General features: G+C 41.4%; 1 protein-coding gene across 1 annotated transcript in view; it reads right to left on the minus strand.

The window, feature by feature from the left end:
- The window catches only part of nphp4 (nephronophthisis 4), a gene marked incomplete at its 3' end in the record, with an annotated part of 185,112 nt that overhangs the window by 77,809 nt on the left and 82,391 nt on the right, over positions 1–24,912 (minus strand). The window contains exons 9-11 of the mRNA XM_083975577.1: positions 10,350–10,568; positions 7,621–7,750; positions 3,045–3,097 (exon numbers count right to left, since the gene is read on the minus strand). Of these exons, the coding sequence (XP_083831703.1) occupies positions 3,045–3,097; positions 7,621–7,750; positions 10,350–10,568 (402 nt within the window). The remainder of the gene's footprint in view (positions 1–3,044; positions 3,098–7,620; positions 7,751–10,349; positions 10,569–24,912) is intronic.

Here is a 24,912-nt window from a genome sequence, read left to right on the forward strand (position 1 = left end):
AGAGCTCTGCCAGCAACAAAATGAAACACGGCTTCACCTCCGGTCTGCGGACGACAAGACCACCTGGGTCAACAGACCACGAGCGCAACCCTGAAACATGACCACGGCTCCGTGTGAGAAATCATCATCAACAAGGGCGAACTAACTCAGCTGCTCGCCCCAAATGTTGGCTATAAATACCACCACCAGATCCTCAGCATTCTGCAACATGGAGAACCAGGGGTGTGAGAATCAATAATTTATGCGGAGCAAGAGAAAGTTGTCAGATCCAACAATGCCTACAGACAGAGCTGAAGTGCACGGCGTGTTTACAGAGCCATTTCAGAGAAGGACGCCACTGATTAATCAGCGTTTGACAGCCATGTTGAGGAGGAGAGAGAAAAATTTTGTCGAACAGGGAAAATCACTTTAGGACTGAAACGAGTGTATTTTTCCAGCGGTGCGTTTGAAAGGGAAGCAGACAGAGACACATAGAGGGTGTTTGTGAATTTCGCAGCAGCACCAGAGTCGTGATGAGCTGCGGGTCGACTGCCAGCAGCGGTGGCATCCCTTCACACGCCCCGTTTCTTTATGCACAGTCCTGGACGGACATCAGATACACATCTATACGTATGGTGGGCACAACAAGCAGGCAAGGCACTAATGAATGCTGCTTTACACTCTCCTTTACATTATGTGTGTGTGTGTCCCTGGCCTCATCCTGAGCAAAAGCAGCATCTATTAGAGGATGAGATACTTGCAAGAATATTATGGAAATCCAACGAAAAATAGAGGAAATGTATTTTCTCTCTATGTGGTTGGGCTGATTGGAGGACCTGGTGTTGATAATGGATGAAGAGAGAAGGTGTATCCAGCTAAGCACCATCTTCTTCTAATGTCATCCCCTATGAGCAGCCCAGTATGACCACAGCCATCTCTTGTTAGCCACTGGGAGCTGCCCACTCACCCACAGCACCGCCCTCGCTGCTTAATCAAAATGAGAGTCGATTTGTGGAGTTCATGGGTGCAGCACTCCCACAGCTCCCAGCCCCTGTTGGTTCAATTTAAAATGAGTCGACGATACAGACTGTGGCTCATTTTGGCCCAGAGAGCTCACACTGAAACAGAGCTGATCTGTCTCCTCCTCCGCTCTGTGACTCCGTGTTGATGTGTGTGTGCGTGTGTGTGTGTCCCTGGCCTCATCCTGAGCAAGAGCAGCATCTATCACAACTCCCCGTCTCCACTGGCACTTCCACTCAGGCTGAGGGATGATGGTAACGCCCTGTAGCTTAGCTCAGCCAGGACTAACACACACACACACTGCTGGTGTGTGCTACATATGGTTGATGTTGGTATTTTCACAAATATAAGAATAGGATATGAGTTAGTCATCCTCGCCCAGCTCAGATGAGATGGATGAACGACTGCAGTTACATTGACGATGGAACTGATCAGCTCTGTATCAGCTGCCTGCGGGAAGCTTCTCACATACTAATGATGCTAATGTGACATTTAATCTGATTTGATGCAAATAGGAATGATTATCATCAATATTACTTCTTCTTCTCTGGGTTTCTGTGGTGATTCACATTCTCTGTGACTGACACACAAGCGTTTTGTTGTCTTTCACCCATTTTCCAACATACACACTCCCACACACTTCCATTTTCCCTTTGCCAAGCCAGCTGCATGCATATTCAGTAAAACTGGAGCAGCAGTGTATTTTCATAAAACCAGTGTTTTAGATCTCAAACAGGTTTAGGATTAAAAGACGAGGATCAGCTCCTCCTCCACTCACACTAGTTCCTGTAAAAATCCTGTTTATTCACAGTCAGAAAAATATGAACTCGTCTGAAATTCTGCAATTTCGCTGATTGCTGTTCGGAGAAATTGTGTGTGTTTTATGAAGTGACTCTTGCCTTAACCTTTGACCTTCTAGCATCAAAGTCTAAGTCTCAGTTTGTCCTTAAATCGTTTTTGCCCAAATTAAACATCAGAAGTTTTCCAAATATTGCTTTCACAAGGTCAAAATCATGTTTTGTGGCAATGAAAGTCTAATCAATTAATCCTTGAGTCTTGTTGAACATTTTACCAAATTTAAAATAAATAAATAAATAAAAATCTCTCAAGGCATTATGGAAATATTCAGTAACCAGTTCGTCCTTGAGTCCAATTGGAAATGTGTGCCAAATCTGACGAAGGTCCTTCTAGGATGTACAGACATATTGTATGAATGAGTCAGAACAGACGTGTAAAAAGATTTAAAAAGCATAGAAACTCTGTTTAAACTCTGGACCGAGGCGGCATCATTATCATCATCATCATCATCAATGTGGCACCGGGATGTTGCTGTGCTATAAAATCTGCTAACAAGCACGTTTCCTGTGTAAAGAGCAGGAAGCTGCTGTAGAGTCGTCCAGTTCAGTTGGAATTCACTTGTTCGATGTTTTTTCCTCTGATGAACTCAGGCCGAGCCAGATAATCATTTTCTCATTAGCTACCGTCTTCACACAGGTGAGAATGTTTCATTACCATGTCAGAACCCAAAATCCACCTCTGTGTGTGCAGACCACACAGCACAGGCCTTACTGACCTGTACCTCAACCAGAGTAAAGACATTTGGTTGACACTCGTTTGTCTTTGTATACGCCTCACAAGCAGTTGGCCACTGGAAGACTGAGCCGGTGGAGAATGTTGTACAGTTTGCTGCCTAATATCTTTCTAAACAAGTTTGGGGGGCCAGAACAAATACAGGATGCAAACACAAGATGTGTTAATGACTGTTTGTTGGTCAAATTGACTTGATAAGCTGATAATATGTTTGCTGCTTATTCTGCTGAGACACAACTCAAACGGGTGATTGATTGATCTATAGATCAGCGACACACAGGTGAGATGGATCTCAACCTTCTTCACACCTGTTTTCATTTCTTTGGGGAGGACAGTGAGGTATCTGGACCTGTGCAGACTTTCTTGGAGGGAACTTCTGGCAGAAGTTTTTTGTCAGTGCACTGACTGACTCTGGCCTGTGGGTTTTAGGGTTTAGTGATGGCATGGTGTCTTACCCCGGGGCCTTGAGGAGAATCTGGAGGAGAAGCTGCAGGAACAAGTCTCTGACCTGAAAAACACAAACATAAGAAAATGTGGAGAAAAACACTAACAGTGAATCCACCTTGTTAAACTCGGTCTCCTGCCTCGAGTCTCAGTCAAACCAAAAGTTAGTTAATGTCAAGAAATTGCCTGGGATCATGACCGTAAACTCCACCCAGTTTAAGGTATTAGCAACTTTTACTGTCATTATATTGAGGGATAGTTCTCCCTAAGGCATAGAAACATGTCAGACATAAGAAAAAAACATTAGAGTAAAAGGTAATAAGTAAAAGTGCAAACACAGCAGCAAGGCTTTGTTGTAACAGTCAGTCTTAACTTCATGAAGCAACAGGACTCTTTTGGAGATATTTGAAATCAAACAGGCCCAGTGATTACAACAGTTTTAAAAAGACTGGGTGAAGCAGTTTGATGTTTCTAGTGAGTGTTTGAGTGACACTGCACAAAGGACAGAGGTTCTGATTGTTTCTCTGTAGCTGATGAGGGAGACGTTCAACAGTTTTTGCCAATAGCTGAATTATCCACAAGTGGTTAAAACCAGTAGAAACACTAAATGAAGCTGTTTGAAACACTTACCTACAGTATCTTTCACTTCAGCTTAATTGAGGAATAAAATCAACTGAGTCTTAAACACTGTTACTGCAGTTTAGAAATTACAATCACTTTAATGAATGCTTTTTCCAGAATAAAAGCACAAACTCCTGATTAGATAATGTGCTAATGGAACACACATAGATTTGACAGATTTAAGAGAAGGTTTGAAATTATTGCCTATAGGTTAATACATTTTGTGCACCTTTAATGATCGGGCTTTTCAGAATAAAAGCAACAGCTCCTTATTAGAGAGTGTGCAGATGTTAAAGTGTTACAGAATACATAACATATAACATCCCTGTACAACTTGTGCAATAATCCAACAAAAAACTGTAGATATTTGTAAATGTAAATATTATCTCTGCATATAGTGTTTATTATTGACAGATTTTATCTTTATAGTTGCATACTGTATGTAGGGAGCTATATTATTGTAACATATAAACGTAACTTCCCTCAGGCAATTTATAAAGTATTCTATTCGTCATAGTCTGCCTTTATGTGTTTCTTGTTGAGTGAAATCTCTTGTCTCTGTACAAACAACTGCATCTCAGTGTTTAACAAGCTAAATTAACAACGTTATAATGTCGTCCCTGCTCGGCACACCTGCCGGCTCTTCTCTCTTTATTGTGCCGTTAGACATTTGATGGAATATTAGTTTATGAGAGGATAATGGAAGCTTATGGTAAAGTGTCATATGTTTTTTTTATTGCATTGCCGTTGATAGGATTTGGAGTCAGGTGGCTCACTGAGGCATAATAAAGAACACACTGTCACTATGTGTCCTAAATAACTCCAGCAAAGCAAATAAGTCAGCTGAACGCTGTGGAGACCACAACTATTTAGAATCTGTAAAAAAAATCTATCCAATTTCACAGAGATCAGGAGGCAGCGCTGGATTTAGATGTCACACAGAGTTTTAAGTCTAACAATGCTGCCTGGCTCTTTGGTTGGTAGCCATGGTAATGCTGAACTGAAAGGCTTTCCAGTATCTCTTTGTCCTCCTCTCCCACTCCTTCTCGCTCTCTGCGCCCGGCTTCACTGGCCTTTTGGAAATTGCTTCAGTTGCCTGGGGTGTCGTACTGTAGCTCCCATCTGCTCAGACTACAAGCATGCAGGAGGGCGACAGCGCAGGATCGGCTGGATCTGTGTCACTAATGTACTCTGGTACCCCCCCCACCCCAATTCAACTGCCTCCACCTCCTACTGACAGCCATTTTGTTTTAAGGATTCTCCATTTTCTCACTGTTTTGCGTCTTGGCCTGATGGAAACATGTTGCATCTCGTTAGCCACACTGCACTGACGAGTCGTTTGTTTGTTAACGGTGAGGGGGAGGAAGCACAAGGTAGAGAAACAAGAGGTGGATATGAACTCCTTCTAACAGCCCAGACAATGTAATCATCTGATCCGAGTCTTTCTCTTTCTTGCCTTTAGACAAACTGCAAACTGTCTGGATTTCATTTCAATTAATTTAATTTAGAAATAGAGAAATAGTGTTAGTGTTGTGTTCATTCAGTTTCATTCAGGTTCTCTTATTAATATAGGTTTGCTCGACACAACACTGTAGGATTGATGGGGGCTTGTGAAATGAAAGTATGTAATTATTTATTATAGGCTTTTGACCTATGCCCATATATTGCAAGATCAGCATCAGTGGGCCCTACCTACAACGTGCACAGGAAAACTCATTTAAATACGCAAAGATGATGCATTATCAAAGCGTATTAATGAGCATCTCTGTCAAAACAGCGAGATCAACTCTATATTTCACTCCTCCCTGCCCGTCAGAGGAAGCAGTGTGTGATGTACCGTGGTCACGTAAACAACGAGGAGATCCTGCAGCTAAATTATAGACGAATGAAAATTCCTGGACTCGAGGAGAAGTTCTACTGGAGGTCGTTTCCATGTCCATCATGAATAAATTAGAGATTCATCCTGAGCGTGTGTGTGCGTGTCTGTTCTCTGCTTTCTAACGAACGACTGATGCAAACGCAGCAAACGCTTGCCCTGTTAATAGATATACAAACAGGCATCAAAAACATGTAATACATATTTCAGACCAGCCATGCATTTTGGATTGGTTTAAGTAACCTTTCTGCAATGGAAAGCAGCAAACCTATACACACACACCCATACACACACAATCTTGGAAACACAAAGTCAAGCATAATTATGATGCTGACATCAAAGACTGACAGAGATTCATGATATCCTCCTCCTCCTCTCAACACTCGCCCAAATCATTCAGGCTTCTCGGGCGACTCCTCTGAGGACACTTGAGCACTGATTAAAATGTCATTAATAGACTTTGCCAAAAGGCTTCTCTGCACACCCGTGAAGTGGGCCCTGATCAACACTATTCTTCTCTCCCAAGATAAGTTAACAGCATCATTAGGAGGGAAATCATCGAGCAGACGACCAGGGTCCATTCTGACTCTTTCTGCTGTCACTGGGATTGAGTGGCTGTGCGCACTGTTTACTACACTTTTAATCAATCTGCTCAAAGACACAGGGAAAATCAGCAGCGTGGGTTTTCAATAAGAGATGCAGACGGTGGCTCATCATTTATCTCAGGATGTGTTCGGGAACTAGTGAAATATCTAATCAGAACTTTGTTTCAGAGGGAGGCCTCCGTGGAGCTGCGGGTTCAGGATGGAGCTATGTGTCTTCTGGCTGTGGAGGAGCAGTCTCACTTAATTAAGAATGATGGAATGAAGATGCTTGTGGTAAAAGAAATTCAGCAAGTTACCCTGATAACCCCCGTAAAACTATGTGGTTGTAGGAGGTGTAAAACTACATCAGTCAGTCAGTCAGTCTTACTTCTGCTTGTCCATCAAGGGTCATATAATGTATGTAGGAAAGACATACGGTAATAAATCCGTATGTCGTGCTTTTTTAATTTGTGATATGACTTTGTGAAGCTTTGTTGTTTTGGTTCTGTCTGTCCCCTACAATTACAGAATACTGCTGCTGCTACATGTTTAACAAATCCTAGGGGGTCTGGTGAGGCTTCACCGATTCTGGCCTCTCTCCACTGTTTACCTATGAGTTTTGGGATAGATTTAGATATTTTATTCACAACTTTTGAGTCCTCCTAAGTATATTATGAACATGCTTTTTGGTTGTACATAATATGGTTTGGATTTATTGTTTTGGATGCTATAGTTGTTGTTGTATAGTAGTTGTTTTTTTAAATTGTTCTATGCTTGTTATGGATGTTGTTATGATGCCATGTAAAGCCCTTTGAGACAAACTGTTTGTAAAAACGGGCTATACAAATAAAATTGCCTTGCCTTATAACCGCTGCCATTTCAGATGTTCAGTTTATAGATACTGTATAATACCCAAGAGGAATACAACTCATCAGTGACAGAAAATAAAAATACTGTATATTTATACAGAGTATATAGTATCGGTCTCAGTATTTACCTCTGAAAGCACTTTTCAGTTAGATTGTACAGTACACGCTGTAAACACTGCTGTTAGTTATTTCCTCCTTCAGGGGGAGGAGACATTGGAGTGAGGCTGCAAAGTGAGGCTTGTTCAAGATCAAGAGGCCCTAATGGACGGACAAAGTCTTCTCAGAGCGCTTTGAGTTTATCCCTATATTCCCCTCAGACTCGTCATGGAGTGTTGCTAATCATGAAGAGAGCAGGTGCTGCCATTGAGATAACACTGCAGAGGTGGAGCTGCATTATGTGCAGAGGACGTGCAAGTTTGATGCTTTTTTCTGAGAACTTTGGCTGATTACACCTGGGTGCTGCCGCACACTTGAGATACACGTACAAAACAATTAGTGGAAACAGACCACACAGACTTCCTTCTTTAACAAACAAAGCTTTGCCGCAGACAAACAGAATTTTTGAATCCATTTAAAGCAGTAACGACTTTCTCACCTCCATCTCGGAGGAAACTCTTCATATTAGCTTCATATTTACCCTGAGAAGGCGATGAAGGTGATCGTCTCTGACGTGACACGCTCTCCTGCTTCGTCCTCAGAGATGCCTTCGGGCTGGACGCCTTCCCTTCCAGACCGGATGACAGCCGAAAAGTTATGGTGTCTTTCACCTTGGAGACAGGTTTGAAACATTTCAGAGACACAAAGACAGCAGAGTGAGAGGTGAAGGTTAACACACACACACACACACACACACACACACACACACACACACACACACACACACACACACACGGATGGGATGAGATACTGTAGCAGACACACAGCCGTGACATGTGGTTATTTTCAACTGCCTGAGCAGCGTGAAAATTCACAGCTGAGGTGCGAAAAGTCAAATCATCACAAGATGACAACTTGTGCAACCTTTACATTTTTGGATATGTCACGAAGGTGATGTGATGTGGAGATTTACAGAGCACTATGACTAATGTGTCCCTGTACAGGTGGAGCATGTCACTTCAAGACAGAGTGGAGCAGATGATGCTTCACTCACAGTTCTGTTAAATGTAAAACAATAATCCACTTCTTTTGAATTTAGGTTGATGAGACATTAGGAGAAAATGTGAGAGGGGACTAAATAGAGATATTGGAGAAGATGGTTGGCTACATGTAAGATTCATCACACAACCACAAATTTAAAGTAAGGTGGGAATTTTCCTGGGAAAAGAACTGCCACATCTTCAAGACTTATTTTGTTAAAATACCGTTTGTAGCAAAGTGAAAAAGCAATTTACAAGGAGCTGGAGGAGAATAGAGACATGGACAAAAGACCAATATCTAACCATCATTGAAGGAATTCACAAAATGGGAAAACTGACACAAATTGAGACAAAAAGCACAACTGGACAAAAAATAGAGAAAATTAACAATTTACAAAACTCAGAAATTAGAAAAACTGTGAGAAATTGTGGATTGAACGAAGGAGTTTACTTAAAGCATTGTTAGTTAAATGTTTGTGTTTTTTGTAACATTTTTGTAATCATGTAACAGATCTTGTGAGTTGACTGAGGCAAAAGACTTTTTCTCTGGGATTTAATCCTGCTTCCTCTTGCACTGTAGAGTAACCCTGGTTATGTTGTTACAGGGTTCAGCAGCAGCTCTCAAACCTTTTGATGCCATCGACCACTAGAAAGGTTTGGGTGGTCCTCCTTTTAACTCTCAGTCTCTCTCTGTCCCAGAGGCCTGATTGCATATGTATTTATTATTATTTTACACAAATTATTTACATATCTCACTTCCATGTTCTTCTGGTTCACTGGTCTATATCAGACCAGGACTAATGACCTAGTCCATCTCCCATCTCACACAGTGGTGCACTGACAATCATCTGCAGTTAAATGTCTCTAAGACAAAAGAACTGGTCTTTAATTCCTCCAACAGGTCAGCCCCTAACCCCACCCACAACCCTGTCAGCATCAATGCTGAAGCAGTTGGGATGGTGGAAAGCCACAAATATCTCTGACTCACACTGGACAACAATCTAAGCTTCCAACAACACACCACTGGCAACCATAAACGCTGCCAACAGAGACTCTCCGCCATCCGCAAGAGCACTCCTAGATGCCCCCCACCTTCAGCTGCTACTTTACAAAAGCATTGTTCAGCCCATCCTCCCTCGCTGCTTACCCTGCTTCTTTGATTTGCTGTCAGCCCCCGACAAAAACAGACTCACACAAATCACACACAAAGCTGCCAAGATCTTCATTTTCCTGAAAAGCACGAATAAACTTGATCTAATCTACAGTATTTAGTCTCAGTGATCTTTGAGTTTTGTTCTAACATTAGGGCTGTCAAAGTCAATGTAATATTTGCACGTTAATGCAAATTCCTTTGGACACAACTATTTCTCTTTTTTTTTTGGTGCATGATTAACACATATTCTGTACGCAGTACACAGTTTACACAGGTTCAGTTGCCTATAATGAATCGGCTGAAGTCTCAAGCTCAACTTTCTCTGCTAACAGTTACTGTAGCACTCAGATGGAGCTATCATATGAAGCATATTTATTAGGCCAACTGCAGAAAGGCCTTTGAGGTTGTCTAAACAATTTTTGTTGTAGTTCTTTTCATTTATAATAAAGGTACATTTGCATAAAGTAGCGTATTTGTCCATTATTATTTAAACACTTATCCCGTTGTAAATATTTAGCACAAATGTATGACTAATTTGCATTTGATCGTAATAAACCATTATAATCAATTGACAACCCTAATTATACAGTATGTGTATGTGTAGAATATCTAAATCAACAAACAGCATCATTTCTGCGCTGGCAAACCCTGCCCTGAGTACGGTCAGGTTCACCTCAAGGCTCTGGAGGCATTGGCGTTTTAGCTTGTATGTAAATACGTGATATTTTGGAATATCTGTCTGTTCTTTGTATATGTGTTTTTTTTATTGTTCTATGGACCGCCGCTGTGTCCGAAATAAAGTATTGAATTGAATTAAATATAGATATTATAACTATATATATTGACTGTTTTCTATATATCAAGCAGTATTATGGAAAAAAAGGAAATGCTAGCTGTAGCATTAAAGTGGATATGAGGAGATTAGGACCACCTGAAACCAAAAACCTTCTTATATAATGTAAAGATCGTCTTTGGGGAAACATGTTGTGAGTGCTGAAGGTGCTGAAAACCAAGAAACTCTTCTTCACACCTCTCAGTGACTTATTTATATTCATCTGCTCTGTGCTGTCGTGTTACCTGAGCTGAGCCTGGAGCCGAGGGCGGCGTTGAGCTCTGAGTGTTGGCAGACATCTCTGTGCTGTAGACCATGACTCCATGAGGGTTTGGCTTTGCACCTCCTTGCAGAACAAGCTGTATCTCTTCCCCCCTCCAGTCAGCTGGCTCTTGGAATGGGCACCAAATTCCCCAGCGGAGGCACTGCAGAAAAGCTGCCCGGGACGAGGAGGTGACGGACAGCTGCAGGACAGAGGACAGAGGACATGATCGTTGTTGTTTTCATACATGGATACAACCTTGATGAAACATTTTATAATTCTGCAATGAGAATAATCTTTCTAGAAGTTGCATTAAGGTATTGTTTTCTTCTATCAACACATGACTGCTTAAATATTTACCACTGACTTTCTTAAATTTATCCTTCTGTCAAAACAGCTCACCTTTCATTACTGCGAGCATATATGGACAGAAGAACAGAAGAACTAGTGAGTATTTTCCACCAAAAGCAAATTTACATCCAATAAGATAAGATTGTAAAAAACAAAGAAAGTGCTTAAAGCAGAAGTGAGTGATCCGGTCGTTTTCGCTAATGCTGCGTTCCAGGCAGGCTTTTGAAATCGTAAATTACAGCTTCAAGTCACAACTTACGACTTTGTAGCGTTCCAGGCAACCCACTCGTGTTTTTCCGACCTGTTTTACCGGTGAAAGTCACTATAACGGCCACTCGTAACTTCCGACCGGTGAACTCGTACCAGATCGAACTGGTACCACTTCACAGTCGGAAAAATACGAGTTTCCTTGAACGCACCATAACAGTCCTCGTCGCTACGTCACCACATTCACGGCGTTCCTTGGCTGCACACACAGCCCTGCATGCCGTTCTCTCTCCTCATTGGATAAAAACTGTAGGATACGATAAATGTTTTCTCTTCGGCTCAGAGCAGAGCAGAGTGACTGACAGACCCGTGATTCAGACCAAACACTCTATGTAAGTGATTGCTGTCGGAAGATATAACTATTTAAGACTTATATTAACACAAATATATCACTCACTTCTGCTTTAATTATAAACAATTAATGATAAAATGAACTGAGTTTAATATGGCAAACTAGTTATGTGTTCATGGACTCAAAGTGACACAATCTGCAAAATCAGTCAGTTCAGAAAAAACAAACTTGTTTTTGTGAAGATTTGTTTTTTTTTTTTGTTTTTTTCAATTATGCAGCTCAAACTAATACACACACTTTGTTTTTGTTCCATGGAGATTATCCACTTTTCTGCTAGTTATCCACATTTTCATCCAACAAAATTCACACATTAAAAAGGAACCATGTAAGTCTGGTCGCTTTTCTGCTGTTTTGCTAACCGTCGTCCTATCCATTTGCATTTGTTTACAACGAAGGAACGAAATCAATCAATAGAGCGGTAGATAACGTTATCATAATGTTGCAACGTGTTCAATCTGTCATAAACAAGAGATTACATTATGGGTTACGGGGCGCATTTGTGTCACGGTGCACAGAGACAAGAGCTGGGACACCGGGGCAGCGGGGCAGCGGGCAGCGGTGTTTTTCAGCCAAGATGCAATAAGTGACAAGCACGTGGAAGGCAGAGAGCCTCCATTCTCCCTTGTAACACGTTAAGCCATTTATTAAACCATCACAATTACTCCAAAGCTGTTTAAGGTAAAAATGTTGTGTAGTTAAGATACAAATCCTACATAGTTCCTCTTTAACATCAAACCTGTGAACACACACAGTGCAGAGAATCGCCCAGGCAACAATAAAGTCAAATCTGTCACCCAAAGTAAACGTCTTCAGTGGAAGTCGAAGTACTAAACCCTCCTTTCAAAACATACGGTGCACAAGTGGTTTATTTTGAAAAGCTGCAGCAGATCACGTAGGTGCATGTCTTTAAGGGGTCATCTTTTCCATACCACCCCCTTCATATGGAAACACAGCTGGTGCGGTGCAGCAGCAGGGATCCCGCTGACAGCTGCTCACAGCAACAGTTTGTAGCCTCATGAAAAAAAGAAAAAAAAACCTCTTGGACAGTTCAGTAATTAGATCCCGTGCTGCTCAGGTTTAACATGAAAATATCATATCAATTGTACTAAAGAACAAACACCAAGTCAATATTGATTCTGTATGAAGCTAGACATACGCAATAGAGATACCCTTAATTACAAGGCTATATTTAATTCACTGCTCACTTACATCTCCCAATGTAATAATAACCTTTATTCCAGGAATCTTATTTGCAAGACTAAGCTGTAAATATTATTAATAAAGATGCACTGGTTTGCTGTTTGTGGTGGAAAAATCAATACAGCATAATATTGCCATATTTTGTTTGGCAATATTGTATCAATTCACTCTGTTTTTTTTTATATACTGTAATTAAATTGCAAAAACTAATATTAGTTTCTAAGACTGGAGTACTTGAATACTTCGAATACGTAATTTGCAGTTGCAAAAGGTGTTTAAAATTGCAGTAATATCGCAATGGGACTCAACTATTGTGATAATATCTTATTAACATACATGGGACACATGATGTGAGATGCATTTGTGAATGCATTGAACCAGAAGCTAAAAAAGGAATTACTGTAAAAAGTGTTAAATTATGGAAGAACAAGAACACCAAATGTATAAATTTGTATTTAGCTTTTTCAAGGGACAGGTATATATTAGTATTTTGCATCGGACCTCATATCACTAATTACTTTGACTTTTGACTTTGTGTTAAGTATGATGACTGAGAGAAGGAATATACCATACATTGAGTGTGCAAACTGAGAAGAAAAAATACAGCAAATTAACTGAATAATTATAGAAAACAAAAAAGAAAATACATCACATTGACCATATTGCTTTTGAGGCTGTAGTGCGCAGCGAGTGCATTTTTCCACAGCTGACAGTACCGTGCAGTCGACACATTAGAGGCCTAACCACTCACAGTTTAGGAGGAACTTTGTTATGTTTGAAAGTGATTTACCGTCTGTTCCACAGCACTGTAGCCATCCTGCAGTTGAAAAGCCTTTTTGCTTTAAATCATCCACAGGGAGCCACAGTTAGGCTGAATCGATTAATAAGCTGGTCAGACTCTGACGATTGTAATCAATCATAGGTGGAGCAGAGCGGAGAGTGAACTGAGCCTGAGGTTGCTCCTAGACAGAGTGGAGAATATTATGGTTCACTGGATGATTACTGTTCCCCAGAGTACATTTTTTACATGTAAAACTATAATAGGTCATCATTCATTCATATACAGGCAGGTATCATCTGCGTTATGGGAAACAGGAAGTGGCTTAAAGTGGACTGTTGCTATAAAATATTAAAGCCCAACGTCAGATTTTTTAGACCATGGATGGTTGCAGTATGGATCAGTTCATCATCTTGATAAATAAAATACAGACATTCTCATCATCAGCAAAACCAAGGATCCAGTAAATGTCTTCAACTTCAACTACCCAACATTGGATTTTGATATCAACATGATTTTCATTTCTAAGCAAAAAACCAAAGGTTGTTGAGTTAGACATCTTCCAGACGTTACACTGATGCCCATTGCTGCCTGATGTAATTTTGAGATGCACTGCTGTTCTGTAATGGTCTGGGCCTGAGACAGCAGCAAAACTGTCAGCCAAGAGGAGACTCAATGAGCTTCCCCCATATTCACACCAGACCCTGTTGGAGCTGTCACTGTCCTCGCAACCTGTTGTTCTTCCAGCAGCTCAAAGGGCGGAGGCCAGGAAAAAAAAAAGGTCTTCACCAAACTGAATAATGAAGAAAAGCAGATTTCAAGTGAGCTCCACCAAGACCAAACCAGATGAAAATGATATTACTTTCCCTTATTAATTGATTTGCTAATGTAGATGGAAAACTCATATTGATGTCACAGGCCTTTCGTGGTGTATATGACATTACAGACATCATGGACAGGAGACTGAGTGAAGACTGGGAACTGACATCAGCTGACCAGGTCAAAGCTTTGGACCAGGACTCAGAGGTCGTCCATAACCAATGTCTGATAAAGATCATCTTTGACCAGAAGCAGATAATCCAATGATCATGGGACCAGTGTTCCACATTGAGGTCCTCTATCGACAGCTGAGGTGTCTCCATGACAACTGAGCAAAACTGCATCCACTGAGGAAGCATATGAGATGTAGCTGAAAGTAGGTGAGTGGATCTGGTTATCAGACATATTTTTTGCAGCATACAGTACAAAAGGAGTAGATCTGTTCTGTCAGATGATACAAGTGGCGTAAGTAAGTAAGTAACCCTAACCCTAACCCTATCGCAAAGGTCCACAGACCTCTGGTGAGAACAAAAAAACGTTTTCCAAGTCTAAACTCCACAGGCTTTTTAAAACGACCAGATGGACAAAATTAGCATTCATAAAACTCACATCAAAAACATCTGCAGAGTTTAGGGATGAATCTCTTGGTTCAAGGTTGAACCGCTGATCAGGAAAAGTTACAAGAACATTGTGCAACTTCTTTTTCATTATTATAAGTCCCTCCCTCAAAACAATAGCAATCATGAAACTGCATGGTATCATGGGAGTTGTTGTCTAGGGAGTTTGGATTCCTTCAGCATCAGCGGTTCAGTGAATGAAGCAGACCCAGTTATTATAAGTGAATGAAGCAGTTTGACATTTCCAATAAGTGTTTGAGTGAAGCTGCAGGGAGGAGCTGGAGATGAGGTTCATGCTAATTTCCGTGGTTTGAGAACTGATGTAACATTTGTGATGTAACACACACCTCAACACATAGAGCACAGGTCCAGTTGGTTTTAGACTTTTTAATCTGGAAATGTTAAAACTTTGAAGCTTCTTCCTTTGTCTCTTTCTCTCTTGTTACATCATATTACTTTCACCTCCTCCTGTCAGACAACAGTCATTATCCACACAGCCGTAAGAGGTCCTTGTCAGGTAAACAGAAAACATGGAGCCCTCCTGAACAAACAATCAATGGTACCTTTGTTTTTCAGCTGAGGGCAGTTTTTCAAAATGTCAAATTATCATGCGTTATGCAAAAGAACCTTCTAACCGTCCAGTTACAGAGAACAAAAGCCCAAAGTCAAGTGTTCACAGAGGTTAATGGAGCTGACATTCTGAGCACTGCAGCTAATGGTACACGGCAGCAGAGACTAGGAGAGCTAAAGGTGTAAAGGTTAAGGACTTGTCGGCCAAACCAGAATATTTCCTTTTTCTTTTTTTTCTTTAAATAATGAACCGATAGAAACCCACAAAATATTTTATCACAGCCTGAGAATGTCTTCAGGCTCCGGTGTCAGCCGTCCACCAAACAGAAGACAGCTCATAATGTCATTAAATGTCTTCTTATCTTCTAAGAGGACCTCTCTGGAGCTCCACACATCTCCAGCTGCTCCGTGTGTAGATCAATATTCCATTTCCCTGGAAAAGGGGAGTTTGTTTCAGACCATAATTTTACTCCCAAGTAGCTCAGACATTAACAGCTACTTCTTTGAATTGTAACTCCAGAAATATATGGCGGCCATAAAACAGACAGCAGCACACTCAACCCCCGCCCTCTTCCCTCACCCCCGAGGCATGCCTGTTTTTCCATCTCATGGGGTTGAATTGATAAGATGCTTTATAGGAAACATTCAATCAAACAAGTCTATTTTCAAAGTGATGATTGTGTAAAAATGATCAAATTGGAGAAAGATCATTTTATGGCACAGATAGTAGCCAGTAAAAACTGTGAGGCAATTTATCTAATGTGTCTCTCTCTCTTTTAATTTCAAGCTCTCTCTGTCTCCAACATGTCTGCGTTCCTGCAGCACATGAGGGAAAGAGCAAAAACGAGTGTCTAGCACATGACCCATCACTCACTTGGTGTATTATTCAATGAATATATTCAGTTGCTGCAGCAGTGGCGGCGGTGATGATGCAGGCCAAGCTGTGAGGCAGTCACAGAGACAAGGGACCAATCAGGAGCTTTTTCGGGGACGTAAACAGTCTTGAAAAAGCTTTTATCTATCCAACACTCAATGCTTATCACACTTTCTCAGTCCTTCATTCGAAGGAAACTGAGAAGGACTGGATGTTGGAAACTGCAGAGAAAAGCGGCAAGTGAGGATGAAAAGGAAACAGAAAAAGCTGCCACAAGGCAAAACACTCAGAGACCCAACATGTCTCACCACAACTACATCTCTTCACAGACACGTGACACCAATATCCACCGCTGGAATCAAACAATTATTAACTTATTAATGGCAAAAAGGGAGGACTTTTCAAGGCAATTTCTCAAACCTGGGGATCTGTGATAAGAACAAACAACCAAAGAAGAAGAAGAATTCCCTTTGAGGCGCTGAGCCGGTGGGGACGTGAATCACGATTTCCTTGCGGTGCTTTTAAAGCACTTTGCCAACGGTGTGATCTACATATGAACTGCATGGAGAGCTGACAGCTCGGGCTGGCAAACAATAGGATTGGAAGGATAGGAGGGGAACCTCAAAGAGACTCTTTAGTTGTGGTTTTGAGTAAACAAACATGGATAATATTTTCATTCAAAGCCGAGCTGAGAAATTCACATTATGCGTGTAATCCTTGTATATAAACAGTCCGCAGCGTTAGCAGGCATACATGAGCTTAAGAGGTATAAAATGCAGCTCCTTGATTATGTGACAGCAGCGATTGGTACCACGTCAACAGGAGGGTGTGGGTGGTTTAATGGCATTGTGGTGAGGACGGAGCGCAGCAGGCAGATGTGCCGAGGGCCTCCGGTGAGAGGAACGTTGCCTCTAGGGTCGGACACATCGACTCATTCCGAGAATCACAGCAACTCGGCGAGTCATAATCAATCGAAAGGCCTGCTGGTGACAGCCAGAAGACATCAAATCAATGGTTATATTCCAGTGGAAATTAAGTACATCTCTCTGCGCTCTCTGTTTTGAGCATGAAATGGTTGAATTAATTTTGGAATATGCTATTTGAATGAAAAGTAGCTTTTTTTTCTGCTGGTCATTGTGTCAGATAGGGCTTAGTGATCAATAGCTAGTTACCCCAAAGTGTTATTACACTGTTGATTTGAGTGTGAAAAGCTATGTATTAAATAAGAGCCATTAACTCAGAGAGCAGCAGAGCTCTCGTTTCAACAGTGAAGAAATAGAAACAGCAGCCTCGGGCAAAAACAAGGAAGCACCAAACTTTTTCATAAAGTTGTAGTGAAAACAATAACAGGCAATGTCACTGCACACATAATTGCTACAACTGGCAAAGCATTTTCTAAGGGAAGAATCCATCAACCTTGTTTAGAAGTGTGAAATATAATGCTGCAGCATTTTCACACAAATAAAAAAAAATGTCTTTCTCAAACATACGACAGTGAGGAAACGAAAGATCTCCTGTCTGTAACCTGGAGCAAGAAAAGTAATCATCAAACTTTTTGGGGGGCACAGAGGAGAGGAGAGGAGAGGAGAGGAGAGGAGAGGAGAGGAGAGGAGAGGAGAGGAGAGGAGAGGAGAGGAGGACGGATTTTCAAAAAGGTGGCATACAGCACATCAAAGAGAACTGAATCTGCTTTTCCCAGCAGATGAAGAAGAACTAGAAGCTGCTGAGATGCAACTAGTCAAATTCACCTTCACCACTCACCAAAAAAGAAGCAAAAAAAAGCTTCTCACACATGAATGTAAATGCACCATTGAACAGCTAAAAATACAGAGCTACTACTGCTGTAAAATAAGTCTCACCTCCTCATGGTCGTCTGGTTCCTCCACTAAGACTAGTTTCAGGTAAAGAAACTATGAACCATTTGTGGTGGAGAGTTCTGTCTGAAGGGTTTTGTGAGGACACTGACGATAACTTTTGACCTTTGTCCACCATAATCTAATCATTTCGGACTTCCGGTATGTGCAGAGCCATGTGAAGATGTTTTGAGCCGTGCCCTTTGAGAACTTTTAAAATTTTATGAACAACGCTTTAACTTCAGTGCACAATCGACCTGGACTAGAGACAGACTATGAAAGTATAGTAATATCAGATCACAGCCCTGTCATCTTAAATCTCTGCTTCCCAGATAATGCTCCTCTCAGGCCATTATGGCGACTTAACACAAGACTTATGGCAGATGAGGAATTTTTAGCAATTCGGCAACACACAAATCGACTTTTTCCTCGAGATGAACAGTTCCCCTGACATAAATTATACTCTACTTTCTTCTATGGAAATCATTTAAGCCCTCGTAAGGGGACCTATCATTTCCCATAGTGTGAGTCGCTCTAAAATAAAATCGAAACACTTATCAGATATTAGTGACAAATTGAAACCAATTGATCAGTGTCAATCAGTCTCACCATCTGCAGATTTATGGGAGGGATCACTACTTCAAGCTCAATATGGCCTCCTAATGAATGAAAGGGCCATAGACATGCAGACATGCAGACATGCAGCACAGAGTGGCTGGTTAGAGGATTGCTTGAGGGTGGATCCATTAAGAGTATACAGTACCATGATCTCGACCTTTGACCTTTGGCCACCAAAATCTAATCAGAACATCCTTCTGTCCAATTAAAGGGACAACAAGGAGTTTGTATTTGGTTATAAATAAGTCTCACATTAATATGGATGAATCTACATTACCCACACTTGTTAATGGCTCCATTTTCGATAAATATATCGTTTTGTCTCTATCGTTATTTTGTTATTATAATTAATGGTTTCCTTACTTTCGGTTTCGTGGACGCTGCCCGGCGGGTCATGATAATAACGCCGCCGAATCGCTGTTTATGGACGGAACTACGACGGTATCTGATCGTCTTCGAACCTCTGACTTTCATACTTGATGAATAAAAACATTCTTGGCAAGACGTCTGTCTTGCGCCTGTCCAAGAATTTCATCGTGCGCACGGAGGCTCATGGTAAATGTAGTATGAAAACACTTCGCTTTCCAAAACTCCTCGTTGTCCCTTTAAGCGTTGGTGGCAAATTTGAAGAAGTTAAATCACAGCATTATTGAGACATCAAGTGCAGCGAGACAGATGGAAGACCTGAAAACAATATGGCCACTGCTGTGATTGTCGCCAGCGCGGAGGCATAAGGATTATGAGAAAATACAAAAATACACCACTTATTTTAGAAACAGCTTCCAGTTCAGAGCTGCTGCTGCAACTGCTGTGCTGGTTTTAAATTTTCCTGAGGGGTCAAAATGCCCAAAATGAGTCAATGCAGAGCAGAGACGAAGCCATTTGCAGGATCAGAGTTTTGGGAAAAGCTCAAAGAAAACTGCAAAGACATTCAGCAAGTCAGGGCTTTCTAGAGTACAGCAGGAATTAATCCTAAATGAGGGGGATGTGAGCATTGATGGGAGACGGAGTCTGACAGTTATAACTATTACTACAGTCTGTTTGGCTGTTCGTGTCATCATTTCAGCTGAGACCCTGTGACAGGCGCCGGCCCACAGCTCCCGCTACTTATTCTCCACAATGAGAAGCCCTGGAGGAAGTGAGGGAACATGCACAGAGATCATTAACTTAAGAGCAGTAAACCACTCACATTTTCATCCATCTGCACAAGTCGTCCACATGGAGCCGGTGGGCAACTGAGCTCCATCCAGCTCGCCGAGGCCAAAAGTCTCCCAATCAGGCCAATTTACTGCTAAAGTGCACATTTCCTAATCTGGAGTCAGTGCTTTTCTTCTGAAAAGTCTGAACATTAAATACACACAATGATGTTTAAACTGCAGAAACAAATGTACTCTCTAATTCAGGATTCAGGCTGAGGGAAACATTTTAAAGCTGCTTTTTAAGTTCTAGTCGTTAAGTTTCCAACAATAAAACATCTAAAACCAACTAGATCTGTGCTCTATGTCTCTATATTTGAACCAGATAAAGGATTTTAGTTGTCAACATCTGATTTCTGGATCCTCAGTTTCCAGCTACTTCCTGTCCACCCAAGAGCATTGTTCTGAAGTAATTTTTTGGGGCAGCTACAATGAAAGAAAGACAGGGAAGTCAGGTAGAACTAGAGGAGGCCATGAGGGCAACAAGCTGGACTGGAAGGTATGAGCTCCACCTGCTGAGCCACCATGGGCCTGAATCTCTGATGTTCAAAGTCAAACAGCAACAAGAAACAACACCGACCAGAGGTTAGCATCAACCTCAGCTCCAGCTGCTTCCTGAAGTCTCTGTCTTCTGTACAGCGTCACTCAAACACTCACTGGAAATGTCAAACCACTCCTTTTAAACTGTTTCATGATGTCACTGTCTCTGGTCATTGTTTTGATTGAGAGACGAGAGGGAGAGGCTACGGACTGTACGGTTACTGTAGACCTAATGAGTTTGTGTGTTTTTATAGATGTTAATGTCTCTTTATTATTTTTTTTATCACTTTGGTCCTGACGACAAAGATCTCAGCAAATATGAGTTTGGGGTTGCTATGAAATATTTTAGCAGAAGATGACAGGCTCCCGATGATCCTTATTTCTTTGGTGGTCCTGCGATTTTTCCTCGGCCATCAGCCGCTTGACATTTCAACTACACAGTCGCCTAAAAATGCCATGAAATTTCATAGAGACATCTGTTCCACTCTGGATGAATAGTAATAACTTTGGGGAGCTCTTTAACATTTCCTCTTGAGCCATTATCGGGTCAGAATGTCACTGTGCCTGGTGCTTCTGGTTATTACCAAAATACCCACAAGACTAAATCCCATCAGCCCGAGCTGTCTCCCGAATTTAATACTAATTAGCAGTTTAAAAGTGTAAGCATGGAAACACCAACACTAAGACCCTGAATATGTTAAATACTACCTGCTAGACACGTTAAGAAGACAATTTCTATACTTCAGTAACATTTATACTGTATTAGAGCTTTAAAAAGCCATGTTCATAGTGGATCACTGTAGTCTTGGTTAAGACGGATTCATCCCCACAAATACAAGTTATTAAAGTCTGGCACCAGAATCAGCTTCAGTAATTTGCACATTTAAAATAATAGGAATTCATTTGACTGAGAGCAGTGATACAAAGAACTTGAGATGATTATCACTCCTTCATCAGAGCAGCAGATGAGACAGACCTCCTCAGAGGAAAATTAAAATCACCTGAAGATGAAGATAACGATGATGCAAGAGATGAAAAAACCACTGTCGGATCACTTAAGAAAGTATACGACATTAGCGGCACACGGGAGTTGTACAGCAACAACTTTTCTTCTGTCGACATAATGTCTCATATCCGTATGTTCTCAAATTAATCTTGTGCTGTGGCTTTCATCTTCAGTGCACAAGAACATTTTACGAAACATCAAAGCTCTGTCAACTGTGGAGTGTGCAGGTATTTATCTGGCCTGCACATGAAATCCCATTTGACATTTGGCAAATACAGGAAGCAGCATCTACACTGATGTTTGGCCCAAACAATTTAACTTTACTTTATATTTAGTCAAAGGAGAAGAAGAAAAGATGAGTGGCTGTTGGAAGTAATACACATTTGTCTGAATAAATAAATAAATAAATACATAAATGGGATATTAAAGCTCCAAATGTTTGTGCAGATTGCTTCCGATTTGAAATGAAACCTGTGAAATCGCATCATTTTAAAGAAGCAAAGTGGAGACTGGGGGGCAGAGAGGAGCTGCACCACCCACAGGCAAACTCTAATGACTTGAGCACAAATACACATATGTTTACATCAAATGTCTTTTTCATTGCCCAGCAGCAAAGCACGATGAAATCTTCATCACTGGGCCTGTTAGATACTGACTCAGTCAGTGTTTCTTTTATTCCTAGAGCCCGAAGCACTTAGTAAGTCTGTGTCGGTTGGGCCGAGACCCGGTCACCTGACCGAGCCTCCAGTACATATTTGTCACAAGTGTTTGCACCATATTTGAGGGATCATTGCAAAACATTTGTGTTTACGTGAACATGAGGAATATCTGTCGATTAATTGGTTATCGGTAAAATTTCGAATACCTTAAGTTGATATCAGCCCCATTATATAAGTATCTGCAGGCTCTAATTACATTACTACCATCATCATCGTCATCATTCTCCTATCATGCACGCACACACCTAAAATCTAATTTTATATCATATTATATTATTTATTATTTATTTATTATCTATTGTTCCTATTGTGTGTCTACAGTTAAATACAATTGTGTGTTTTTTTTTTTTTTGGTACCATATGTGAAACAGTGTTTGGCTAAAAACGGCTCAAGACTCATGTGGCGCCAAAACAAATTTTTTTCTGTCTGGGGCCAGAAATGGTCCAAGCTGCAGTCTCAGTCTGAGGTGGTCATCCACGTGGTGGTCATTAGATGTGCAAACATCATCACTGTTGCCTCCCTTGCTGCCAGGCTGATGCATTCATCTGGAGAAAGATGGCACTGCTGGCAGGCACTGACAGGGTAAGACTCACTCTGGGCCCATCGTAGGGGGGAGATTGATGCACATCTCAGCGGGGGGAGAGCTGACATTCATTTTAATTAGACGGGAAAAACACTGTCTCTGCGGTGTGTAGCCTCCCTTGCCTAAGCCTCAACTCTTCCTCTTGTTGTGAGAAAGGGGAAAAAAAGGCCTCCAGGGAGGAGTGACCTCCGCAATAGGCTGCAAATAAGCTAAATATATCACTTCATAATCCTGGTGACATTACTGCGCTTAAGAGGTTTGATTAACATTTAATTAACATTTGTATGACATTTCAGATCAGAACCAAACAGAGAAGACAACGGGTTTGTGAGGTCCACAGCAGCGGGACTGCTGTGTGTTCACCTCGTGTCATGTAAGTCGTCAGGGAAACTAAGACCTAGGGAGGGGCTAGGAAGTTCAGGGGGACGGTATAAAAATGGTAAAGACGACATTTTAATGAGCATGTGATTGGGAAGATATTCACAAGATGCTCTTCATTCAGCAAACATAATTAAAGCCTGCAGGGGCCCACGGCAACCATGCAAATACACACACACACAAATGCAGTCACTTGAGGAAAGTCACTGGAAAAACACACAACAATCTATAGCCTGTGTACCTGTTGGAGAGCCAATTAAAATCCAAACAAGTGTCTCTGTGGCACAGAAGAGACGGTGCACAGCAGCACCTTTAATAAATCCAGCCGCAAGCCATGTCACCGATCTCTGCACCACACACTGTCTACCTTCCATCCCCCGGCAGCCACATCTGAGATGGAGCGAGTCGTCAACACATAATTTGGAGCCTGATGTTGTTATGTATCTCAGCTAATGGAGAGCTTGTCCAACACCAGACACAACACAGGCCCAAGCAAGGACTGCCATCACTGAGCCATCAGGCAGAAGTCAACAATGTGTTTGTGTTTGAGAATTTCAATCTATGAACACTGATTTCTCCTCAACCCAAACCTTTTTTAATACTGTGACAGTACAAGTGAAAATAGAAAGTTTGGGGGTAAAAAAAATAAATAAAATGCACACAACATATACCGAGTATAAGGCTGAGCAGCAAAACCTGCCTGATCTTACATCTGTCTCAGTCCACACGGCTACACGAGAACACACTGATCTTTCCTTTGTCCATTTCTTCATTGTCATTACTGTTACCTGTTCTAATCATTACCAGTTGGGGAGGTTGCTCACTTCCTACCTCGAACATGAAGTGTTTTGGCACAATAGCATGTCCAGTGTACAGCCATTAGTGTTGAGACTAATGCATTACTAAGTAACACAATACTGTAATTCCACAGGGTTCAGCTGCTAACATTACAAGTCACAGTGATGGCTCACCTGGTGCAGTGCAGATGATAAGAGTAACAATAATAATTATCTTTGTGGAATTTTGCCTGAGGCTTCACAGGCAGCTTAAAAATCACTGTGACTCACTCAACAATAAATCCAATAGAATAAGCACAAATTACAAACAACAATACCAGACATGAAACTATTTGGGATCAGGACTTGGCTCTACAGCATCCTCCAGAGGACCATTTTATTCAGATTCAGTCTTCATTAAAGTGGCCTGGGTTTGAAACCGAGACCCTTTCTTTCACTGTCCAAGTAATGATTTAAATAATGACAATAAAAAGGTCAAACAATTCACATTAGCTTACTAACGAACTGAAGGTTCATTAGCAAGTAAGCTGATTAGCGACAGTTGTCATTTCAGAGTAGAGATTCCTTCTTTTGTCTTTCACTGTCTGAAAACAGTTGCTACGGAGACAAGGACTTAAAGAGTCACACTGGGCACATGTCAATGAATTCATGAAATCCGAACCACATATTCCAGCCATGAACAGATACAGCAGAAATAAAACATAAAGAAAAGGATCCAACCTGTTGGCTCCAGGTGAAAGAGCAGAGAGCATGAAGATGGTTAGGGGAGGAAACATCAGATAGACTCAGTCACATGTTTGAGCCTTAGTCCGACCCAGAGTCAGAGGAGTTGAGACCAGAACCAGAGACTACACAGGTAAGAGCAGTTTGCACAGTTAGCATCTTTTATTTGTTTATGTTGTTTCTTAGCTTGTAACTGGCTGTGTTGGTGCTAACTCTCTCCTTCTCTCTCTCTCTCAGACTGACAAGGTTTCAGGTGTATTTAGCCCCCATCCCCACAGGTTGAAAAGATTGACAAGAGGTTCCT

This window comes from Trachurus trachurus (genome assembly GCF_905171665.1).
Source record: "Trachurus trachurus genome assembly, chromosome: 7".
NCBI lineage: Eukaryota > Metazoa > Chordata > Actinopteri > Carangiformes > Carangidae > Trachurus > Trachurus trachurus.